General features: G+C 39.4%; 1 protein-coding gene and 1 non-coding gene across 2 annotated transcripts; both read right to left on the bottom strand.

Moving 5' to 3' along the window:
* Nucleotides 1-214: 214 nt before the first annotated feature.
* ATNUG2 (GTP-binding family protein) lies at nucleotides 215-5,358 on the bottom strand. The gene is made up of 11 exons (XM_028072741.2): nucleotides 5,018-5,358; nucleotides 4,712-4,845; nucleotides 4,487-4,616; nucleotides 3,768-3,928; nucleotides 3,297-3,398; nucleotides 3,086-3,190; nucleotides 2,816-2,944; nucleotides 2,508-2,648; nucleotides 1,696-1,796; nucleotides 1,325-1,382; nucleotides 215-1,004 (listed from the first exon to the last, which is right to left on the bottom strand). The coding sequence occupies exons 1-11, from the start codon at nucleotides 5,247-5,249 to the stop codon at nucleotides 621-623; spliced, it is 1,677 nt and encodes a 558-aa protein (XP_027928542.1). The 5' UTR covers nucleotides 5,250-5,358; the 3' UTR covers nucleotides 215-620.
* A 17,060-nt stretch (nucleotides 5,359-22,418) lies between these two features.
* TRNAK-CUU (transfer RNA lysine (anticodon CUU)) lies at nucleotides 22,419-22,492 on the bottom strand. The gene has a single exon. It is a non-coding gene; the product is annotated as a tRNA-Asn (tRNA).
* Nucleotides 22,493-22,917: the final 425 nt, after the last annotated feature.

Genomic DNA, 22,917 nt, shown 5'->3' on the forward strand with positions numbered 1-22,917 from the left:
TAAAATATCATTTTTCTTTAAATTAAAAGTTATAACAGGTCAATAACCCTCTCATTTTATACCATCATATTACAATTGTTACTCTTAAACAATTTAACTTATATTTTAATTAAACATTTTAGTTTTAAAAAAAGTTATAAATCTACTTGTTGGAAAAAGGTAGGTGTCAAATATCATGAATATCCGCTTTGTGAAGAAAACCATCAATCCACACTTACAACTTTGAATCATATAATGGTATATTACGAAATAAAACAAAATTTCCACCATGGTACAAAAGCTATATCGCTACATCTAATGCATAAATAATAACTAAATAAAACCAATACTCAACAAAACAAAACCTCTCATGTGGGTGCTCTTATGATCTCATAGCACATAGCAGTACTTTCTCTATCTCACAAATCCAAACATCAATACAGCAACATTCCCGGAAGCAAAATCGATGCATTTAACAAGCGTCGTTGTGAGGTAGATGAACTCCCAAAAATGAAGCTGGCCACAGAAATGATGCGAAAGGAAAAGGAGTTGTTCTATTCCAAGCTTTTTAGAGGATGGAAATAGAGCCAACTTATAATTTACATAAAATTTCCTAAAACCTCCAATGCAACCATAAGTTATTACTCACTGATTGGGCCCAGCTCAGATGGAACCTTAGGAGGTGAATCCTGTTCAGATGTAACACTATCAGGAGCTGGAATATCTTCGTCTGCGTTATGGTTAGGTGGTTGCTCAGTCGCCTCCCCCTTCAACTCATTCTCACTATATAAATCCTTTTGAACAGGAACACTTATTTGCTGCTGTGATGAAAGAACATCTGCGATAGCCTTAATAGCAGCAGATGCTTCATTGCCATCAACTGTATCATCTATGTCAACACCATTAACATTAGGTTCTTCAGACCCTTCTTCCTGCTTAGGAGGAGGAACAAAAAAGGGAATTCTACCCCTCTGCCAGTCATGAAGTACCATTTTTGCTCCAGTCATCAGGTCAGGCTCACCACCCTGAAACAACCAACATAGGAAATAGTCACACAGTACGTTATCCAATCTTATTACTTAAACAGAAGTTGCTTTTCATTGGATGGATCAATTAAATAGATCACAAGACACCATTAAGTTCAGTAGCAGATTGGCTTCTGACTCTCAATAGTCAGCCAACCCATATTAGAAGAGGATGCATACAGAAAGCGTATCTAGTCTCGGCCAAATTGAGCATAGCCAAAACACATTAGTAAAGCTGTTCCCTTTCCTCGACAACAATGCTATCATGAAATAACTATCAGATGTTGAACTAATAATTCAGATCAACTAAAAAAGAATACCCTCAGAAGTTTGCCACTTGATTTGCAAAGCTGCAGTAAGAAGTCATTCTCGTCCTCCCTGGTGACAACAAAAAATCCTTCAGACATGACAGAACAGAAAAACAGGGTGAAAAGTTACTGCAAGGTATAATTCTGTCATTTTTTGTTTACTTGTAAATTGTCTAGTCTATAGTTAGCATGTGGGTTGATAGTATGCAATGGCATAAAAATGTTCTACATAAACTACAACAGCACATTATCAGAGATGAAGATTTATCACTGGATTGGCAAACTTTGGATATTTCAATCAAACAAACACACGAATACAAAAGGAGGACACACTATACAGTTAACCACATCTACAGCACAAAGTTGAGGAGACAGAACCATACCAATCTTTTATTTTGTATGCTCTCTCCAAATGTGCTTTCTTCACACGTTTCAACACCTCGCCTATATGGTCTGCAGCATCTTTCAAATTAGTTACCCGCACCTGAAAGTAAAACATCAATTAGCATGACTGTATTGAATAATAATAATAATATAATCAACCACAGAAAAATTAAATCCACTTCTACAAACAAAAGCAAGGAGCACATTGTCCACTGGACAAGCAAAACAAGTATGCCTCCTGAAAATAAGACTACAACATCAGATTACCAAACTAAAACTATGATGGTGCAGGAGATGTCAAGTTGAAACTAACTTCATCTCACTCAAATATACTATCATATATCAGCAATAGATAGTCACCATTCTGATAAATCAGGGAGAAAAACATTAACCACCTTCATATTTTTTGTGACATCAAAGTTTTTTAACAGTTTAACTTGTGTGTCAATACCTGGATATAACACCCAATTAAGTAAAACTGGTCATTCATCCTTTCAAAATACAAGAATAGTTTCCTGGACTCTAGTCCAACAAATCACAGTGTAATCAAATTAAGCAACCCAACAAGTTAGATGATATCACAGGAGACAACTAGGTTGATTAGATTACATTAAACCATATCCCTAGACAGTTTTAACCATTACAACACCAAAACCTTTTCCCGACTTGGTGAAATTGCCTACAAGGACTAAAGGACTACATCAATTCATTAAACTACACTAATAAAATAACCATTAAAACAAGTCTGAACAAAACATTCTTGATAAAAGCACATGACAACCAAAATTAGAGAAACCAGAAGGTAACCTACCACACCCTTCAACACAACATCTGTCTCAGAATCATTGTTGTGGTAGACTACACCTGGACAATCTATCAAAAAGATTCTCTTCGTAAGCGTAATATACTGCCAGACTTTCGTTTCCCCTGGAATTGGAGCAACCTTGCAGACCTTTCATCACATATAGTTAGATACATGTTAGTCAAATTGTTAAAGTGATTATTTCACAACAATAACTTAATACTTCAAAATATCATGCTGCCATTAGAGTTTGCATACACGCATAAGCAAAAGCTTAAGCAAAAAATGAGAAGAATTAAAGGAGATAGAACTATTACATTCTTTGTACGCAAAGTGTTGATTACTGATGACTTCCCAACATTTGGATATCCAACAAATCCAACAGATATTGCTTGCTTATCCCGTTTCAAACGTGCAAATTGTCTAAGTACTGATAGAAGAGAACCCTAAACACAATAATGACAAATAAGAAAGCAGAACATAGCAGATGCACAATAGCTATATCAAATTTCAGTTATATTTCTATCATAAATTAATAAAATTGGCAGATAAAGTAAACAAAATAAATGAAAGTGTATCAGACATACTTTTCCAAAGGACTTGTTAATGTTTGCATGGAATGCAAGAGTTGGAAATTCTTTAGACAAAACTCTAAGCCATCCTTTTGTTGCCCAAGCAGGAACTAGATCACACTGGAAAGGGAGAAACAAAATTAAGTTTGTTTTATGTCACAAAATAGCAATACAGGGCATTTAACATTTTAGATTAATACTAAAAACAAATGATATTGTTACCGACCTTGTTCAATAAAAGCACCATGTGTTTGTGCTTACAATTTTCCTTCAAATGCTTCTCTAAATGGTAACACCTTGTGCCTTGTGGATCCCTTGCATCTAGAACCTGCAGGAGGATGCATAAGGTATTCAAACTTAGAGGAAGAGAAGATGGATATGCAGGACAATTTCAAGGGGTCATGTTCAAAGAAATTTCGCCTACCATAGACTCTTCATCAAAACAAAGCCCAAAATAAACACAAAGAAAGTTGCTTAAAAAATGGAAAAAACTAACCGAGACATTTTTTCAAATTTGAAAAAAGATCTAACAACGACCATACATTGAAAGCAACATAACAACAGAAATGTCTAACATAAAGCTCATTTCTTTATGGCACAACCATGTCCAATAGAAACACAAACATGCACACTGCAGAAACATAGACATGAGAAAATCTACAAAGATAAAAAGAAAAAAAAAAAAAAGAGAAAATACCTGGACAACCACATCCGACGAATCTATCACTTTGTAAAGCTCACCCCATATGCGTTTACTTTGACCCTTTTCAAACATGGTATGCCGCACTAAATCTCTAAATCCATCCCCATCATTAGCTTCTCCAGATGCACTAGAACCATACTTCTCTTCAAAAGCATCTGTGAAGTATCATAGAAAAGAGTAATGACAATAATCTCATACTAAGTAAAACACAATTAATTTGTACAAAGAAACTACCAATCACATAAAACAAGAATTCCCAAAATACAAACAAAGAAATTGATTGTTCAGTTTCACGTGAGAGAATCTGTTAAGTACATTATCATAGAACAAGTAATAGACCAAGGGGTGCTTTAGATAAGAAACAAAATCTAAACTTCATAATATAACTTTTAGAGCTGTTATTTCTAACTTTTACAAAAGTACTTCCCATCTCCTGTTTTCTCAAGTGATCTGGTGAAATGTAGGTCAGATAATTTATATAAAATAGTAAACTACTTTAGAAAAGAGTTAATAAGCAAGACATAAATAAATAAACATCATTGTTCTTGAGATTTCCTTATTCGGAGAAACTCGTGTAATCTCTGAATTTTTTTTGCTCGAAAATTTTTTCTCAGAACACACACACAAGCAAACAGGCCCTAGAATCTTAAAGATGATAACAAAACCCCATTGCTCATCCTACCTACAAATTCAAATAGAAACCATCCTTTTACCTTGAGAACCATCAGCTTTCTTCAGTAAGGACTCGTAGTCAGCCGCCAAGAGGCTGGGGCGCTTCCTTTTGGTCTTAGGTCCGAAGGCATCTTGAAAAGGCTCTCTATCAAGCAGGTGAACCCTGGCTTGCTACATTCAAAATCCATCAACTATTACTAAATTCATTCTCATTTTTACTTTAAAAAATGAACACTAGTCGTTCAAGCAGAACCTATCAAACAAACCTTCTGGTGATCATTGAGCAGCGACAGCGGCAGTTTCTTCTCCTTAAGAATCACATTGTAATTACTCGACATGCGGCTCTGCAGCTCTTCCCGGAAGAACTCCAGCTCCTTCTGATTCACAACACGCGTATTCCCTGCGGATTGTAATATTCGCAAGTTCAAGTTAACGAAACGCGATTATTATTATTATTATTATTATTATTATTATTATTATTATTATTATTATTATTATTATTATTATTATTATTATTATTATTATTATTAAATTAAGCAATTAAGTGATTGTTGTTACGAAATTGGACGTACCAAACCACCGGCGATCAGGTTGAATTCGTGTGCTGGGAAGCTCCTTGGATTGAAACTCGTTGGAGAGGACTTTTCCTTTTCGGTCGCGCACGGGCCTGGTGTTGTACATCTTGAGGCGGCGCACGGTGGCGGCCGAGCGCCTCTCCTTCTTCGTGTCATTGCTGCGATTAACGTCGAGAGAGTGCTTCGGCTTGCCGGAGACATTCACCTTCTTCTCCTTCTTCTTCGCCATTGCAGTGCAGATAGAAAGAGAGATTCAGTTGGGTTTGCTACCACTGAGTGCGAAACCAGCTAACGATGTGAGGGTTAGGGTTTTAGTTATGTGGAGAGGAACAACGAGAACTTTTTTCTGGCCACAACGATGGAATTAGAGACCCGGTTAAGTTAGTAAATGGGCCTGAAAGCCCAATAAAGGAAAATACAAATATTTTTTAAAATAACAAAATTAAATTCATCAACTTAAAATATAAAGACGCATTTTAAAAAACAAAATAGACTTAGAGAATTTATTAAAAAATATGCGCTAATTTATTTATTTTCAAAAGTAATTTAGATTTAAAATTTTGATTTATAAATAATTTTTTATTGTATAATCTTTAAAGAGTAAAATAAAATATTTAAATAAAATTTATTATCATATTAAAAAAATTAAATACCTCCTCTTTTAGAAATCAAAATCGTAGAGTTATCACATCTTAACCATATTCAATTGGTCATATATAGAAGGTTCAAGAATGAGTATTTAAAAAAAATGATTGGAATAATAATAGTTTATTATTTAAATAATATATTTTTAAAAATAATACAGAAAATTATTTGACTGATATATTTTCAAAATAATAATAATATGTAAATAGATATCGAACTAACCAATTAATAATTGCGAGTCAAACAAAAGTTCGTGTACTATAACTCCATAACCTTATGCTACAATAACTTTTTTACATGTTTCTAAATATTGTGAAATATCTTTAACATATATATAAATAATATTTTATAATATAATAATTTATTATTAAATTTTATTATATTTTTAAGAGATTATTGTATAATTATTGATTATCTAATATTTCTAAGATATTATGATATAATAATTTATGGATTACATATATTTGTAGCTTTTCAACTTGTATGCGAAATTGAAATATGTTTATGTCCAAAATTTTGGTATATTTTTGTTCCAAAATTTTAAAAATGAATGGATATAATCCTCTTACATGTTAAATGGCCTTTTAAGCTCCCATTAAGTTTACAATGCTTCAAATAGTATAAATAACTCAAACATTTTTTGACATGTCAAAAAAATGTAACGCACTTGGGTTAGGAGGATTATATCTATTTATTTTCAAAGTTTAGGAATCAAACTGTATCACATATTGAGATAAAGACAAATTTCAATTTTACGTCAAAGTCAAAGTTTAAGAACTACAAATGTATTTAACTCATAATTTAATAATATCTCTAAGTTATAATACTTAATTATTTTTCAAATAACAAAATCTTTTTAATATATTTTTGTTACTTGGAGAGTTAAATCCATAATCTCTCTCACCTCTCTTTTAAACTCATTAAATCAAAATCTTATTTATTCAAATTGTTAACAAGGGAATCAAACCTATGACCTTTCTCTCCCTTCCCTTCCATCTAACCATTAAGTCACCTTATCACTCCCCCTCTCATTATGCATAAGCTCAGCCCAGACTACTCTGAAGTAACAACTCAACATTCAAAAGCAACAACTCTGCCTTAAAGATTCCTCAATAAAATCTAGAAATAACATTTGGCACCCACCATGGGGCCCGAGTAAAGCCTGACTTTAACCTATTAACTATCATCATGTCAGGTACGCCATGGAAAAATGATGTTGTCATGGAGGTGTTCTACTTCATCTCCTGCCACACCCCTCAATCACCACGCTCCATCGGTCACCAGAGTGTCTTCCCCCACTGCACCCTGATACGATAACACAACTTTAACTTTGAACGCCACAAGCTCTGCAATAACTCATTGTGTGTCATATGTTCCATGTCCCACCAAGCCCACTACACAATCCACCTTAACCCATTAAAACCCTCGAGTCCTTTCACTAAAACGAAGCCCACTTTGCCTTTGCCCATTCCAAAACCAAGTGCCAACACAACCAAGTATATATCTCACCCAAATCTCGAAGCCCTAAAATGATATATATGGAGTACCTAACTCCAATAAAAATGAACTTCAAGATACAAGGGCAGAATCTCTGATATTACCTTATATATTTGTTAAAGTCGATATTCATGGCTTAATAGCTCTTTCTCTCTCTTTATCTTTCTCCCTTTATCTCCTTCAGTTGCACTCAAAGCTCAGTCTAGGTTACTCGATTGTAATAGTATGCCACTCAAGACCAACTTCACCTTGGAAACTTGATAAGTGTGTATTTATGTCCTCGTTTAGTCTTTAATTTTGGATTTTTTAATTGATTTTGTGCTTAAAAGATTAATTTTATTAGGATTCTGATAATGAGGCTTATTGAGCTTGTAAGATAAAAAATACCTTAAAAAGTGTTTTTTTTAGTTGCATAAAATATTTGTTGATGCAACTGAAGTTAAGTTAAGCTCATTGAAGGAGTAAAAATAAATTGATTAAACTTACAAAACATCTAAAAAATAAGTCAAAATCAGCAAATTTTAGAAAAATCAGTATTACATCCCTCTTACATTACTTATACATTCCTCTTATTCAAATGGACTACACAAAACCTATTCCTACACTTTATTGTTTGTTTATTTTCACCCCCTACCACTCACCAAATCAACCCCAATTAGATGTAGACATGTGTCATTATACCCGCTTACAAAACTGGCCAACCAAATGTTGCCACATTGCATAATCCTAACACTCAAAATTTGGCCAACCAGAATAAGCCATGTGTCCAACAGTTTCTTCCCCCTAACCAACCAAAATGTGAAAGTTCATACCACCATAGCTTCCTCCATGTACCTTGTCGGCATTCCTCCACCAAATCATAGCACCAAGCCTCATGAAGCCACCACAAGCAGATCAAAGATCACCCACGTTGGACGAATCGAGAACCACAGTGAGAGCACTTCGTGACCACCACCATTCTCCAACATAGATTGACGATGAGAAGCAGTGAAACATCCATGCAAGTCGTGAAGCAATGCAGCTCTCCACCACCATGCACTCGTTGAAGAGCCTCCATCGAACCACTGTCACCCTTTGAGAACTTCTGCGAGCTACCCAACAACAACCACTTGAAACCCTAATGGAGGAGGAAATGCTTAATTTGAGATAAAGAGAGAATTGTCACGTTACAGTCTCTCATTAGGTAGTAAGCAGGTCAAACAATCAAAGTTTGGTCAAACAAGAGGGGTTAAAAATACAAATATTGATATCTTTGGATTTCTCTTCAAATTTGGACTACATGATTGCAAGGACTGAATTGGGAGATTAATGCAAAAATTAGTTGTTGAATATTTATGATATATTTTTAAATAATTTTATTATTTATTTATATTAGTAAATATCAACAAACAATATTTGTCAAATATTTTTAAAATTGGCTAGATGTCTCCAAATCCTTTTAGGTATTTATTATAACCACCATAAAAACAAATTATATTTATGATTATTTAAAAGATATTTGGAGAATATTACATTATCAGAGAGGAAATTTCATAAACAAAAAAGTCAGACGAAAGCCCAATCAAATTCTATATAAGGATACACAAGGGAAACACATTAGGAATGTTTAGGAACCCTTTGCGAGACCTAATCGTGTTATGCTCTCCATTTTTTTTTTGTTATTTCTATATTTCATGGAATGCTAAAGCCTATGAGATTGATTATGCTATAATTTTACTATGGATTATGATATTATAATGAAACTGTACCGTACCTAGCCAAACTCAACCAAGTAAACAGTATACACATCGAAACCACCTAGTATCTGGTACCCGGACACCACCAGCACAAGCCATCTAGGCAAGTAGCCGGTCGAGACCGACTACTTGCCTAGAATGGTAGCTAGCATCGATGCCTCGCCTTCAATAAGTTTCAAGAGCCTGATTTGGGGCCCAGGCCCATTCATGGCCCAAACTAGAGCCCAAGTCAAAACCCGACCCATGAAATGGTCAAACGTCATTTAATGCTCTATAAATACGCGTGGACCCCAGTAATTAAAGGTACGCATTCATTAATCACTGGTTTGACTCTCTGAGAGCTTTGACTAACTTGAGCTTCGGAGACTCTTCTGCAGGTAACCCCTCCTGGGTCCAAGCCGACATGTATCGACTGGGAAGAGGCCAACTGAAGAGATAGCGGACTGCATGGTAAGGTGACGCTTGTGCCTAACTTATCTTGTTTGTTCTCTGCAGGAACAATTGGCGCCCACCGTGGGGCACGAGACGAACACCTTTAGTACCCGTTTTTCTCTGAAGATGGTTTCTACCCGTAGCAAAGCTGGAGCTAACAAGCAAGTGGACGCTGGTCCCTCTGGACCTTCTCGCATCACCCCTGACTTGGCCGCCATCTTAGACGGCCAGGTGAAGATGCAACAGGAGCTCGCAGACCTGAAGAAGCGCAACGCTGAAGAAATGGAAGCGCTGAAACAAGAGAACTCCCGCCTCAGAAGGAAGATCGAGGCAGATGCCAACCTGAAGGGGAAAGCCAAAGAGACCTCTGAAGCTGTGAAGTCTCCGCCCTTCCAGCCTACAGAGGAAGAAAGTGAATATAATCCCACCCCCCACACCTTCACCACCACCCAACAAACCCCCCTTACCTCCACACACCCCCAACACTTCCCATCCGGTCACCCGGGGCCCACAGCTCCCTCAACCACCCAAGCTCCCCACAACATACCCACTGCTCTCCACACAACATACGTCCCACCCTACAATCCGCAGTATCTTCCCACAACCCACATCCCTCCTCATAACATCACCTCCACCTTTCCTACTATGATCAACCACCCACCCCCACCCCACATTCCCCCCCCTCACCAGCCCAGACGCCGCCACCCATTCACAGATTTTATCGTTAACACCCCTCTCCCGGCCCAGTGGGAACCATTCAACCTCGATCGCTATATTGGCGAAACCGACCCCGATGAACACCTTAAAGTTTACATCACACACGTTGCCCTATATACATCCCAAGACGCAGTCTTCTGCAAAGCTTTCCCCACAACCCTCAAAGGCCCCGCCCTAGAATGGTTTACCACCCTCCCACCCTACTCAATTGATAATTTCGACACCCTTTCCCACATGTTTTCCACACATTTCGCCGGAAGCCGCCCACATCAAACCACCACCATATCCCTACTGGGCATCAGACAGGAGCCCAATGAACCCCTCAGAAAATTCATCGATCGCTTCAGTAAAGCAGCCCTTCGTACACCACACCTTAATCAGGAAATGATACTCCAATGTATGACCCTCACCCTACAACCCGGACCCTTCGCCAACAATGTCTACCTCCACCCACCCACATCCATGCACGAACTCAAGCTGCGCGCAGCTGACTACGTTCGCATGGAAGAAATGCAAACTCTTCACACCAAATTTTGTAACGACTATGCCGCCAACACCTCCAACCCCACCTCCAATCCTACCCCACAGCCCCACCCGCGCCCTGACACCCGCCCACGTGAACCCCACCAACCTCGTTTCACCAGATACGCCCCACTCACAGTAGCCCACTCCCGCATCCTAGACGAGGCCCTCCAGGCTGACCTCCTCCCCCCACCACGAAAGACAACCACCCCTCCTAACGCTGACATGACCAAGTATTGTCGGTACCACCGCAACCACGGTCATACCACAGAAGAGTGCAAAGCGCTCTAAGATAAGATCGAAGAACTGGTACGCGCTGACCATTTTCGTCGCTTCATCCGCAGGGATGACCACGCCTCCTCCTCCCGAACCCGCCACCCTCCACGACACGACCACAGAAGACATCCAAGCGGTACCCACCACAATAACCACCCCACCCAACCCGACGACCAACAACCACAGCCCGCTCACACCAATGTTACCCCTGCTGACCCCTCCTTACGAGACACCATTAACACCATCTCTGGTGGCTTCGCAAGCGGAGGCTCCACCTCTTCCGCCAGAAAGAAACACCTCTGCCACATACAATCCATCAACCACATCACCCAATCCCATCACAGACGACGTATGGCCCCCATCGTATTCACAGACGACGACTTCCATGACCTCGACCACCAGCAAGACGACCCCATGGTCATCACAGTTGAAATCGAAAATTACGCCGTTAAGAAAGTCCTGGTAGATCAAGGCAGCTCCGTTGACATCCTCTACTGGACCACCTACCAAAAGTTACAGCTCCCCGACATTGCTATGATACCATATGATGAGCCCATATACGGCTTTTCTGGCGAACAAGTATCCACCCGAGGCTACATAGACCTCCATACCATCTTTCGGAAAGGAACCCAAACAAAAACAATCCTAATCCGCTTCCTTATAGTTGACGCACCCACATCCTACAACATACTCCTGGGCCGTCCTTCGCTCAATACCCTTGGTGCAGTCGTCTCCACCCCGCATTTGGCCATGAAGTTCCCAGCACCATCCGGTGACATCCTAATCGTCCACTGTGACCAACGTTTGGCACGCGAATGCTACATGGCAAGCTTAAGGCCGCAACTCCCAATCCAACAGACGAACCACATTGAGAGACCACCTAATTCCCGCATAGCCCTATCCGGCGAGGACCCTGACCCCAAAATAGGCCGAGATGTCCGCCTCGAACCAGTCGAGGACACAACCCCCCTGGAACTTCCCAACAGCCATTCCATCAACTTGGGCACTGGTTTGAATCTTGATGAGCGTGCCACAATTACACCCATCCTCACAAACAACACGGATCTCTTCGCCTGGTCAGCCGCCGACCTCCCCGGGGTAGACCCTAAGGTCGCATCCCACAAGCTCTCAATATACAAAGAAGCCCGCTACGTATCTCAGAAAAAATGCAAACTTGGGGAAGAACGCAGACAGGCAGCCAAGGTAGAGGCTGAGAAGTTGCTGAGCGCAGGATTTATAGACGAAGCACAGTACACCACCTGGCTTTCTAACGTTGTCTTGGTGAAGAAAGCCAATGGCAAATGGCAGATGTGCGTGGACTACACAGACCTGAACAAAGCGTGCCCACGCGACGCCTATCCCCTACCCAACATCGACCGCCTCGTAGACGGCGCGGCAGGAAATAAAGTACTTAGCTTTTTAGACGCATACTCAGGTTATAACCAAATACCCATGGCCACAGCAGACATGCACAAAACCGCCTTCATCACAGATGATGCCAACTACTTCTATAGAGTCATGCCCTTTGGCCTCAAAAATGCTGGGGCAACCTACCAGCGGCTAATGGACAAAGTCTTCAGCCACCTCACAGGACACTGTGTCGAAGTCTACGTCGATGACATGGTCGTCAAGTCCTCAAGCCATCATCAGCATGCTAAAGATTTAGAGGCAGTTTTCTCCGCCCTGCGCCAGTACAACCTCCGCCTAAACCCCGAAAAGTGCGTATTCGGCGTCGACTGGGGTAAATTTCTCGGTTTCATGTTAACCCAGCGCGGCATAGAAGTTAACCCCGAAAAATGCAAGGCCATCATCGAGATGCGTAGCCCCACCACCATCAAGGAAGTCCAACGACTAATTGGCCGTCTTACGGCTATATCTCGCTTCCTACCAAAACTAGCAGAACAAACTCAGCCCATAATTCAGCTCCTAAAGAAATCCGCCCGGTTCACGTGGACTGAAGATTGTGAACAAATCTTCCTTAAGCTCAAAACATCCCTAACCTCACCCCCATCCTTCGCAAACCCAACATCAGCCAACCCCTGCTAGTATACATCACGGCCACCGATCACGCCGTCAGTGCTGCTCTTGTCCAAGAAGCAGAAGGCACGCAGCATCCTGTTTACTTTGTAAGCAGAACACTACAAGATCCTGAAACCAGATACCAAATGGTAGAAAAACTAGCCCTGTCCTTGGTCCACGCTGCACGCCGCTTACGCACGTATTTTCAAAACCACACCATAACCGTAAAGACCGATTACCCAATTCAAAAAATACTACAAAAACCAGATTTAGCCGGACGCATGTCATCATGGGCCGTGGAGCTCTCCGAATTCAACATCCGCTATGAACCACACGGCCCCATCAAAGCACAATGTCTCTTAGACTTCGTCAATGACCTACAGCAAGCACCTGTTGAGGACCAATGGACGCTTCATGTAGATGGCTCCTCGAACCCAAGGGGTGCCGGTGCCGGCATCGTACTGGAAGGCCCCAACGACATCCTCATCGAGAAATCTCTTCACTTCGCTTTCAAAACGTCGAATAATCAAGCCGAATACGAAGCTATCCTCGCCGGGCTCTCTCTAGCCCGTGAAGTCGGCGTCAAAAAGTTAACATGCAAAACCGACTCCAAGCTCACCGTAGGTCATCTGAACGACGAGTTCCAAATCAAAGACCCCATCCTCCAACAATATTACCATCTGGTTCGCGCAATCATCCAATCCGCCTTTGAACAAGTCCGCGTCGAACACATACCCAGAACCGACAATGTCAGAGCCGACATCCTTTCCAAATTAGCCAGTACCAAACTCAAAAACCGTAACCGGTCCTTGCTACAGCAAACACTATCCACACCCTCCGTCACACACTTGCCAAACGTTAACCCACACCCCATCAAACAGTATCACCCCCACCCAAAACCTAAACTGGACCACCCCTTACATTCAGTACCTCAAGACTGGCAACCCCCTGCCGATGCGGACAAAACTTGGCTGGCCAAGGCCGCCAAGTACACTATGGTAGGCGACGACCTCTACAAACGCGAATACGGCCAGCCCCTACTTAAATGTGTCACGCCAGAACAAGCCCAGTACGTCATTAAGGAACTACACGAAGGGATCTGTGGTTAGCATTCAGGCGCGCGCACCATGGCCACAAGAATTCTCAGAGCCGGGTACTTCTGGCCCACAATAGAGGCGGACTGCCAAGACTACGTCAAGAAATGCAAACCATGCCAGAAGCACGGCAACCTTATACATCAAAAACAAGAACAGTTACACCACATATTGTCCCCCTGACCATTCGCTAAATGGGAAATGGACATCCTAGGCCCCTTCACACCCGGCAAAGGACAGGTTAAGTTCCTAATCGTAGCCGTTGACTACTTCACCAAATGGATTGAAGCCAAGCCATTGACCACTATCACGGCCCAGCAAGTCCAGCAGTTTGTGTGGAAGGACATCATATGCAGATATGGTATACCGCATACCATCATAACAGATAACGGCCGACAATTCATTGATAAGGAGTTAGCAAAATTCTACACTAGCTTAGGCATCAAACATATCACAAGTTCTGTAGAACACCCACAGACCAATGGGCAGGCAGAAGCGGCAAACAAAGTTATCCTCGTGGAGCTGCGTAAAAGATTGGATACCGCTAAAGGCCGATGGCCAAAAGAATTAATTGAAGTGTTATGGGCCTACAGATGCACCCCTCAATTGTCAACAAATGAATCCCCTTTCAGCCTAGTCTACGACGCAGACGCCATGATACCAGTAGAAATTGGCGAACCATCCCTGCGCCGAGAACTGTACGACTCAACTCACAACCACCAAAACATGGCCTTACATCTCAACCTCCTTCCCGAACTCAGAGAAAAAGCTCAAATACGCAATCTCGCCGCCAAACAACGAGCTGCCAGGAAATATAACGCAAACCTGCACCCACGATCGTTTGTCATAGGAGACCTAGTATGGAGATGGCCAGCAGTGCTAGAAAGAAGGATGGCAAGTTCTCCGCCAATTGGGATGGCCCATACCGCATACGAGAAGACGCAGGAGGTGGGGCTTATCGCCTAGAACAACTATCTGGGGAAGAAATCCCCAACACGTGGAATGTATCCCACCTCAAGTTCTATTTCAGTTGAACATGCACCATAAGCGGATCCATACTTGTAACCACGGGTGTACTCTTTTTCCTCACTTGGTCTTTTTTCCCTAAGGAGGGTTTTGGCCAAGGAGGTTTTAACGAGGCACCCCTATTTGAATAAATAAAATGAGTGGTTCCCTACTTTATGACTCTATATTGCTTTACTCGTGGTTAATTCGTTTAAGTTCTCCACCCTTACCACAAGTAAGCGGCCTGGGTCGAACACCCTTTACTCGTGGTTAATTCGTTTAAGTTCCCCACCCTTACCACAAGTAAGCGGCCTGGGTCGAACACCCTTTACTCGTGATTAATTCGTTTAAGTTCCCCACCCTTACCACAAGTAAGCGGCCTGGGTCGAACACCCTTTACTCGTGGTTAATTCGTTTAAGTTCCCCGCCCTTACCACAAGTAAGCGGCCTGGGTCGAACACCCTTTACTCGTGGTTAATTCGTTAAGTGGCTTGGGTCGAACACCCTCAATAAAAATCGAATTTACAAAACATCACATACATCAAAACACTCGCTCATAATTATACCATACCAATAACGCACCGCTATCACACAAGTTATCGGCATCCAATAAAACACATCATACACAGAACATTCATCATGTTAAAAACAAACAATGTACGGGGTATTACAGACATAGTGTACGAATTATTACAAACATAATTCCAGTTTTCAAATTATAAACATTAAAGGTCTTATGCTGCTTTGTTGTCATCACCCTCCGCGGTCGCGTCCGCATCCTTCTCTTCCTCGGCCGCCTCGTTCCCAACCTCTTTCCCACCCTCTTCATCCTCCCTTACCAACTTTCCGCCAACCACATCTTTATCCACATCGAATCTTGAATCCTAGGCATCCACATCCTTATAGAAGAAGGCCGCCTGTCGCAACCCCTTCTCAAAACCATTTATATGCTCTTGTATAACGCTGTTCTTCAAATCATCCAACTCCCCAACAGCCCCGTCATACTTGTCCTTCAAATCCTCATAATCTTCTTCCAGCTCCCCTATACACTTGTTCAGTTTCTCCTCAGAATCTAAACAACGCACCCTCCATGACGCCAGCCTCTTCCTCTCAGCTTCCCACCCTTCCTTCTCCTTCTCTAGCGCCGCCTTCTCCTCCACAAGCTTGTCTACCTTACCCTACAACTCCCCTACCTCCTTCACTTCCCTTCTGTAAAGGGACCCTACACGTCGGCCCAAGACTAAAGCCTTACTTCCAAACTCCACCATTGTTCTCACGATGTGATCAACCTCCATGTTATCAATAGAGTTCACAACAGTGTCTGGAAGGTTGATCGAGATGTCCTTCCTCACGGATATCTCCGGCAACTCAATCAGCCCGGCCTCCGGCAACCTCTCCCCGCTAGCCGATCCCGCCCCACTAGCCGACCCAAGGATAGCCGCCCTTATCTTCTTCACATCCTTACCCTTCCCAGGTCGAGGCGGGAGTTCAGCTCTCCTCTTCGTTCCACCGTGCACATGTACTTCCACAACCGATTCCTGCAAATTTAGAACATCAGCTTTCCCAGCCTCCTTGGCCTTGGCGGCCATCTCCTTCCTCAGCGATTGAAAGAGCACCAGATTCTTCTTACCAGATTGCGCCATATGCCCTGCAATAACATATCACAACTCGGATCAAAACAACTTAGCATCATTAACACAGCTTAAGTAATAAACAGATACCTTCAATATCTATTATCGGATACACCGAATTATAAACCCTAACTAGGCCCTTAGTGGGCAACTTATCCACAAATCTCAACAATATTCCCACCACCTCCTTGTCTCCGGCCGACAACTCCTTCACTCCCATGTCTTTGTAACGAGAAGGATTGTTGGTCCAACTAAAAGGGAACTTGGTACTCCCATCCGCATTCAGAAAATGCGGCTCACCTCCCTCCTTCACTACGACCTTGAAGTACCCGTCTTTGAAGTGCTTGAAAGATTGGGAGAATGCATCCAACCTGCTGATGCTGGGACGGCTGATTAAAGAAAGCCAAGTAGTCGGCCTTCGGGGTCTGGTATCATAAAAATACAAGAATGCATGGGGGGAAGGCTCCAAGTACAAAGACTCGCAGAGAATGCGAAAGGCCTGTAGGTAAGCCCAACTATTAGGGTGTAGCTGAGTAGGCGCCACATTCAACGCCCGCAACACGCCCATAGTGAAGTCGTCAAAGGGTAGTCGTACGTGAAGCTGAGAAAAATGGCACATATACATATAAAAGAACTTCTCAGTAGCCCCTTCCTGCCCGTGACATACCCGGTCGATGGCGCTCACCCTCTCCAGCGAAACAATATCTCCGCTGACCCCCCTAGACATGACGGGTGTGCAGTTTAACCAAGAGTTTAACAGGCGAGACCACCTAAACAATGATGACTGGTCACGAACATCAGCAGCGACCCATCCATAGCCGCCCTTGGCCGGCCAGTTACTCTCCTCCAGCTCCTCGGGAGGATCCTCTCGAACTTCCCTCACCACTTCCATCGACATCCCACTTGTACCCACTCCAGAACTCATACCCTCTCTGCCAAGCCGGTCATCCCTACTCCTATCCGACTCAGTACTTTCACTACTACTAGACGCAGATAACGATGTGCTATCGCTACTAGACATACCTGTTTTCGTTTTTACGGGAAGATGTCGGCTGAATTTGGGAACTAGTCGGACAGTATGATGCGCACAAGATCTCTGAATTCGAAACTCTCGCAAATGAACCAAGTAAACCCTTTGTTGCTTTCAAACCCATATTTATAGCCCTCGATCCCGAACGACTAAAACTCTTCCCGCCAAAATGAAACCCCAGACCAATCGACACCATCATTATGAAGGATATGACACCTAAAAGAAAAAAGAACGACGGCGCCAAAACTTTAACGATGTGACCACCTGACGCCCTTTCACCTACCTTCTGACTAGAGATGGCAAATAAACCCGTCCCCGTGGGTATTATCCGAACCCGTCCCCGTTTTGACGGGGAATCCCCGCATTGACTGGGTATGGGTATGGGTATGGGGAATCCCCGATTTTTTCAATTGGGTATGGGGATGGGTATGGGGATGTACATATACCCGCCATAATACCCGTCCCCGCCATATCTTCATTCTCGTTTAAATTATTAAAATATTCACAATTAATCAAGTAACCCATATATATATATATATATATATATATATATATATATATATATATATATATATATATTCTATTTTTTATTTCTTTTAATTATTTCATTTGTCATTAAACTCATTCTCATCTCCAATATATTTTTTATCTTATCATAACCTTTATGTAATTATGTTAAAATAATGTATGTTAATAAAAAAAAATTATGCCTTACATTTGAATATTTATATTATTTTTTAATATTTTTATTTATTATAAATTTTCCTTTCACATGAGAATGTTTATACTCTCAATTTAAGGTAATATAAAAAAAATTCTTTACTTATTATTATTATTATTATTAATTTTTGTTTAATTTGAAGAACTCTTTTGTTTCATTAAAATAATTTTCGTTATTTTTCAACCATTAAGTATATATGTTGATATTTGAAAAGTTTTCTTAGTTCTCTGAGATATTTTTCGTCTTATCATACCTTAGTTATACATTTGATTTCCTTTGTGTGATTTTTTTCGATAGTCTCTCAAATTATTTCTAAAACACACATTTGTTAGTTTTTTAATATTTTTATTTATTGTTTTTATTTTCATCATGTAGAATAATATATCATAATGTAATTGTTTCACTTTAAATTCTGTTTGAAGTGGTTAAAATTATATATATATATATATATATATATATATATATATAATGATATTTAGGAATAGTATATGATAATTCACTACAAGAAAAAATGAAATGGTGACTGATTTAGTCAGTAACCCATATCAGTCACTATTTTTCGTCATTGGTGGTAGTAGTTGATTTATTGTCTAAATTAGTGACTGATTCAATGATCGAATCGGTACTTGATTTAGTGACCAATTTAATTACTAATTTATTTGTAATTTAATGACAAATTTTTTGGTCACTAATGATATTTCTATTTATTTTTAACCACTTCAAACATAATTTAATAATTAGTTCTCTAAGGTTTTTTTCATTTTATCATACCTTAATTATACATTTGATTTCCTTTGTGCGATTTCTTTCGATAGTTTCTCAAATTATTTCTAAAACACACATTTGTTAGTTTTTTAATATTTTTATTTATTTTTTATTTTCATCATGTAGAATAAAATATTTCGATATATTCTATCTAATTATTTGTTATTTTATAACTCACTATTAATCATACTGTAATTTTTTTTTACTTTAATTGTATAAATAACTTTTATTTACTACAATATACAAATTTAATGTAATTTCTATGAATATTTTTGTCACTATGCAACATATATTGAAGTTCAAAAGATACAAAATCTATGTCAAAATTTTATTATTATGTTTATTATTTGTTTTTTGTGTTATTTTGATCAAGTGATGTATTATAACTTTTTATTAGTGTATAAAAAAGAGATTCATTATAATTTAAAAAATTGAAGTAAACAAATATTTAAAATATATTTTAATTTGAATATTTGTTCTTTGTATCATTTTGATCAAGTGATATATTATAACTTTTATTAGTGTATAAAAAAGAAACTCATTAGAATTTAAAAAATTGAAGTAAACAAACATTTAAAATATATTTTAATTTGAATATTTGTTTTCCTTTTATATTTTTTTGAAATATTTTTTAATTTTATCAACTAAGTTCATCAATGTTGTAGTTTGCAAATTTAATAAATGTTTTGGTTCACATGAAATTTTATTTGGTATTCTAATATAAAATATAAACAATTATAATTTATTTTATTGTATTTGGCATCGAAGAAAATCCTCCTAATATTAAATATTTCATAATATTATGTTTTCTTTACCGTAATTTTTTTTCTTTTATAAAAATTAATATTGAAGTAGTTAGAACATGGGTACGGGTATGGGTACGAGATTATACCCGTTACCCGGTGGGGATGGGGATGGGAAAAAAGTTTGATACCCATTGGGTTTGGGTATGGGGATGGGGATGAATTTTTTATGCGGGGATGGGTATGGGATAGTGAAACCCGTCCCCGCCCCGCCCCGTTGCCATCCCTACTTTTGACACTTGCAAATTCCAAGCCTTAACACTGTTCACCACACTTAAAGGCTGGGGGACTGGTGTATCACACCTAGCCGGTTCTACTAGCTCACCAAACCACATATCATCCTTGACCGACAACCCATATCGGACAAGGCTGGGGGACTGGTGTACCGTACCTAGCCAAACTCAACCAAGTAAACAGTATACACATCGAAACCACCTAGTATCTGGTACCTGGACACCACCAGCACAAGCCATCTAGGCAAGTAGCTGGTCGAGACCGACTACTTGCCTAGAATGGTAACTAGCATCGATGCCTCGCCTTCAATAAGTTTCAAGAGCCTGATTTGGGGCCCAGGCCCATTCATGGCCCAAACTAGAGCCCAAGTCAAAACACGGCCCATGAAATGGTCAAACGTCATTTAATGCTCTATAAATACGCGTGGACCCCAATAATTAAAGGTACGCATTCATTAATCACTGGTTTGACTCTCTGAGAGCTTTGACTAACTTGAGCTTCGGAGACTCTTCTGCAGGTAACCCCTCTTGGGTCCAAGTCGACATGTATCGACTGGGAAGAGGCCAACTGAAGAGATAGCGGACTGCATGGTAAGGTGACGCTTGTGCCTAACTTATCTTGTTTGTTCTCTGCAGGAACAGAAACAATTTCTTTGTTCCTTTTATTATGGTTTTGGTTTATATTTTATCTGTATCTCTTGACTCCAATTTAAGTAAAAAATAATGATTTTTACATTGTAGCTAATCAGCAAGGTGTTTTAATTTACGACATACTCATCATATGAGTTTAGGGTTTTATCAATTTAATTGAGAGTTTACTTTTATTTTATTTAGATATTTTCATGTGATTAAATGAGTTTTTACCAATAATTAAGACTTTACTTTAATTAGAGGTAATAACTTCAAGAAGAATTAATCAAGACTTTAGTTTGGTAATTAGCTTTGTACTTGATAATGATACAAATGAATAAACATGATTAGACATAGTAGAACTTAATTGAGATTGTACTTTTGTTGAATTTGCTATGAATAATCTAAAAAGTTATCACTTTTAATGGGAATTATACTTTGGTTAAAAGTGAGAACACCAACAAGTTAATTGAGACTTTACATTAATTAGTTTAAAAATCTAAGATATTTATTAATTGAACAATAATCTTTAAATAATCGATGATGAATATATTTTGAAAAAATAGTGCAATTAACATATTTTCTTTATTATTGTTTTTATCTATTTTTATCTTTTTAGCAAATTAATTTCTTTTTTCACTTATTATTTTGCTATCTAATCTTTTACTTATTTTAATCTTCTTATATTATTTTTATTTTATATGACTAACCCTTTTGTATAGTTTATAAGAACTAACTTGTTAGAAATTAATTACATGTTTGTAAGGAGACGACTTAGAATTGACTTTATCCTTTTTATTTTATTGGCTACTATATTAGCAATACTGAAGTTGTTATGATTTAGTAGTATTAATTTGACCGCGTCAACGATAACGTTATCAAAACTTTCCGACAATGATTGTTCCTTGGGATGCCCCTAGTCTAAGGATGGAAAAACAGGCTAACCAAGCCTATTTTAGCCCGACCCGCCAAAAATGAGTCGGGTAGGTTGGCTCGTGATACGAAAACGAGTTTAAACGTTGAACCCGACTCATAACAAGGTTGGCTAGGCTGCCAATTTTACTTTTTTTCTTTTACTGATGAGGCCCATTTTTTTTCCTGTAACTAACCACTTATAAACCAAGTAAATCAACACAAATAAACAAACAACCAATTCATGATCCAAAATTCAAAATAATACATATACATGCCATTGCCAATTCCACCTAAATACACAATGCATATACCTATTCATCATACGCAATACATATCCATTAACACACTAAGAAAAGGAATACAACCCTAATCCAAAAACAGAACAATAAACAATATGAAATTGGATGAACACAAAATCGCAACTGAACAGGAAATCAAAATCACTCCACACAATCAATCCCAATACAGGGGAAAATCACGAAGAGAAATCGGGCAACATCGCGAAATTAGGGTTTAGAAAACTGTGAAATCAAATTAACTTGTTTCGAGAAATTTGTTGTGGTCGTCGCTCTCCCTCATTGGTGGCTCATGGTGGTAAGAGAGAATCCACGAGTTGCCCCGACATAACCTGCGGGTTGGCCCAACGGGCCATCGGGTTGAGTAAGCTAGGTTGAGATTTCTCATTCGAAAGGAATCATAAACACAAAATTAAAAATTAAAAAGAAAACGCTAGGAGGAGGGCTTGAACCTCCGACCTTGTGGTTAACAGCCACACGCTCTAACCAACTGAGCTATTCCAGCTTTACTCCTTAAAGCATAAGCCAATAATATGGTAACAATTTATATAATTATAAAAAGTGTAGAAAGTATGATTTCACACGCTCCAACCAACTCTTTAATGCTTAAGCCAATTCCAAACCACACATCTCTTACTAAATGTAAAAATAAAAGTTAGAAGGAAAACGCTAGAAGGAGGGCTGAGCCTCCGACCTTGTGGTTAACAGCCACACGCTCTAACCAACTGAGCTATTCCAGCTTTACTCTTTAATGTTTAAGCCAATAAGATGGGAAAGATCTATATAATTATATTAAGTGTAGAAAGTATGATTAAGTATTAGAATTGAGTGGTGAAATGTTGTATTTATAGGCTTTTAGACCATTAATAAACAAATATATTAAAGATATTTTTATTACTTGAATAATTAAGTCTTATTTCTTGAGATATT

Source organism: Vigna unguiculata, chromosome 5, assembly GCF_037176805.1.
Source record: "Vigna unguiculata cultivar grain cowpea cultivar isolate G323 ecotype 2 chromosome 5, ASM3717680v1, whole genome shotgun sequence".
NCBI classification, from domain to species: Eukaryota; Viridiplantae; Streptophyta; class Magnoliopsida; order Fabales; family Fabaceae; genus Vigna; species Vigna unguiculata.

What these genes read in the sequence shown, in the direction of transcription:
- ATNUG2 (XM_028072741.2), bottom strand. Translation starts at nt 5,249, where the DNA reads ATGGCGAAGAAGAAGGAGAAGAAGGTGAATGTCTCCGGCAAGCCGAAG. An exon ending in GAAAGCTGATGGTTCTCAAG is followed by an intron (nt 3,929 to 4,486) that starts GTAAAAGGATGG and finishes GATACTTCACAG; the next exon opens with ATGCTTTTGAAGAGAAGTAT. An exon ending in ACACTTTGCGTACAAAGAAT is followed by an intron (nt 2,649 to 2,815) that starts GTAATAGTTCTA and finishes ATGTGATGAAAG; the next exon opens with GTCTGCAAGGTTGCTCCAAT.